We start from the raw sequence: 1,263 nt of genomic DNA, 5'->3' as shown, positions 1-1,263 counted from the left end.
GTGTAGCTCTGATGAAAAATCACAACATTCCTTTGATTCCTTGGCTTCCTCACCCGCCACTATCATGACCCTAGTCTTGCCTTTCACTTCAGGTTACACGGAGTATGTGCACTGGTACAGATAAGAACTTTATGGAATCCAGGTCAGATAAACACTTCAGGAACAGAAATGGGAGTAGCAATACCAGGAGGGTGGGGAAAAGGTAGGGATAGTGGGGAGGAAGGGGGAGCCAATTACAATAATCAACACATAACCACATCCCCTCTAGGTGGAGGAACAATAGAAATTGTGAGGAAAGTGAGATAGTGGTCCTTGTAAGCTGTGAAAATAATAATCATTGATCAAGGGGTCATGAGGATGAGAGGAGGGGAGGGAGTAAAAACAGAGGAGCTGATACTAAGATCTCAAATAGTAAGTAAATGTTTAGAAAATAATGATGGCAACATTTATACAAATATGGTTGATGCAATCAATGTCGGGATTGTTATAAGAGCTGTAAGAGCCCCCAATGAAATGATCTTAAAAGAGAGAGAGAGAGAGAGAGATGGTAATGCTCAAGGCATTACTTATTTATTAGTGAAGCTAAACTATTGTTCAATTTTCATAAGGCTGGAGCTGAATTTTTTAGTTCAAAACTTAAAGATTATCACAGGACAATAGTTTGCATGGTTTATCCATGCTCGTAGCTCCAGAAAGCCTTGATTTCATGAGAATTTGTAATTCTGTTCTGCATGTTTTCCCTTTTGTTCCAGACTCTTCTGGGAATAGTTGATCAAACTGTGTAGTAATGGAAATTGGGCATCATTAGTCCTTTTGATCTCATGACAAAAGAGGAAGTTGGACAGGAAGGCAATTAGTTACACTTTCCATATCCTTATAAAGATAGAAGTCTTACCTGCATTAGAGCAGATGGTGTCTTGGGAATTCTTGCACATTTGGTTACTTTGTTTCTTGGTCAAGTCACACGTGGTTGGGTACTGGCAAGCTTCCCCTGACCATCCTGCATCACATTTACACCTACCACAGTCGCACTTGCCATGACCTGAAATTTTAACAACATACAGTGAGATTCAAATTATTTTTTAAAGGAGATCATTGGTATGATAAACTATGAAGGGTCACATTGTTTTGAACTCAGCTACACTAAGTTATTGCAGTATATGAATCGTGCTTGAGGGAGGATGCTACTATTATGGTAAAAATGAGTATGAACATTTTATTTTATTAATCAAATTTTCACAAGTCATTTTTAAAATTTCAGAA

The 1,263-nt window shown here is 38.2% G+C and overlaps 1 protein-coding gene across 1 annotated transcript in view; it reads right to left on the bottom strand.

The window, feature by feature from the left end:
• Positions 1–1,263, bottom strand: part of ITGBL1 (integrin subunit beta like 1) — a 361,063-nt gene that overhangs the window by 179,418 nt on the left and 180,382 nt on the right. Inside the window, exon 3 of the mRNA XM_004704285.3 lies at positions 896–1,042. Coding sequence (XP_004704342.1) covers positions 896–1,042 — 147 coding nt within the window. The remainder of the gene's footprint in view (positions 1–895; positions 1,043–1,263) is intronic.

This window comes from Echinops telfairi, unplaced genomic scaffold (assembly GCF_000313985.2).
Source record: "Echinops telfairi isolate 266 unplaced genomic scaffold, ASM31398v2 ScPeMD7_7467;HRSCAF=8505_0, whole genome shotgun sequence".
Lineage (NCBI taxonomy): Eukaryota > Metazoa > Chordata > Mammalia > Afrosoricida > Tenrecidae > Echinops > Echinops telfairi.
Note: the sequence above shows the minus strand (reverse complement) of the source record. Positions and strands in the feature narration are given on the sequence as shown.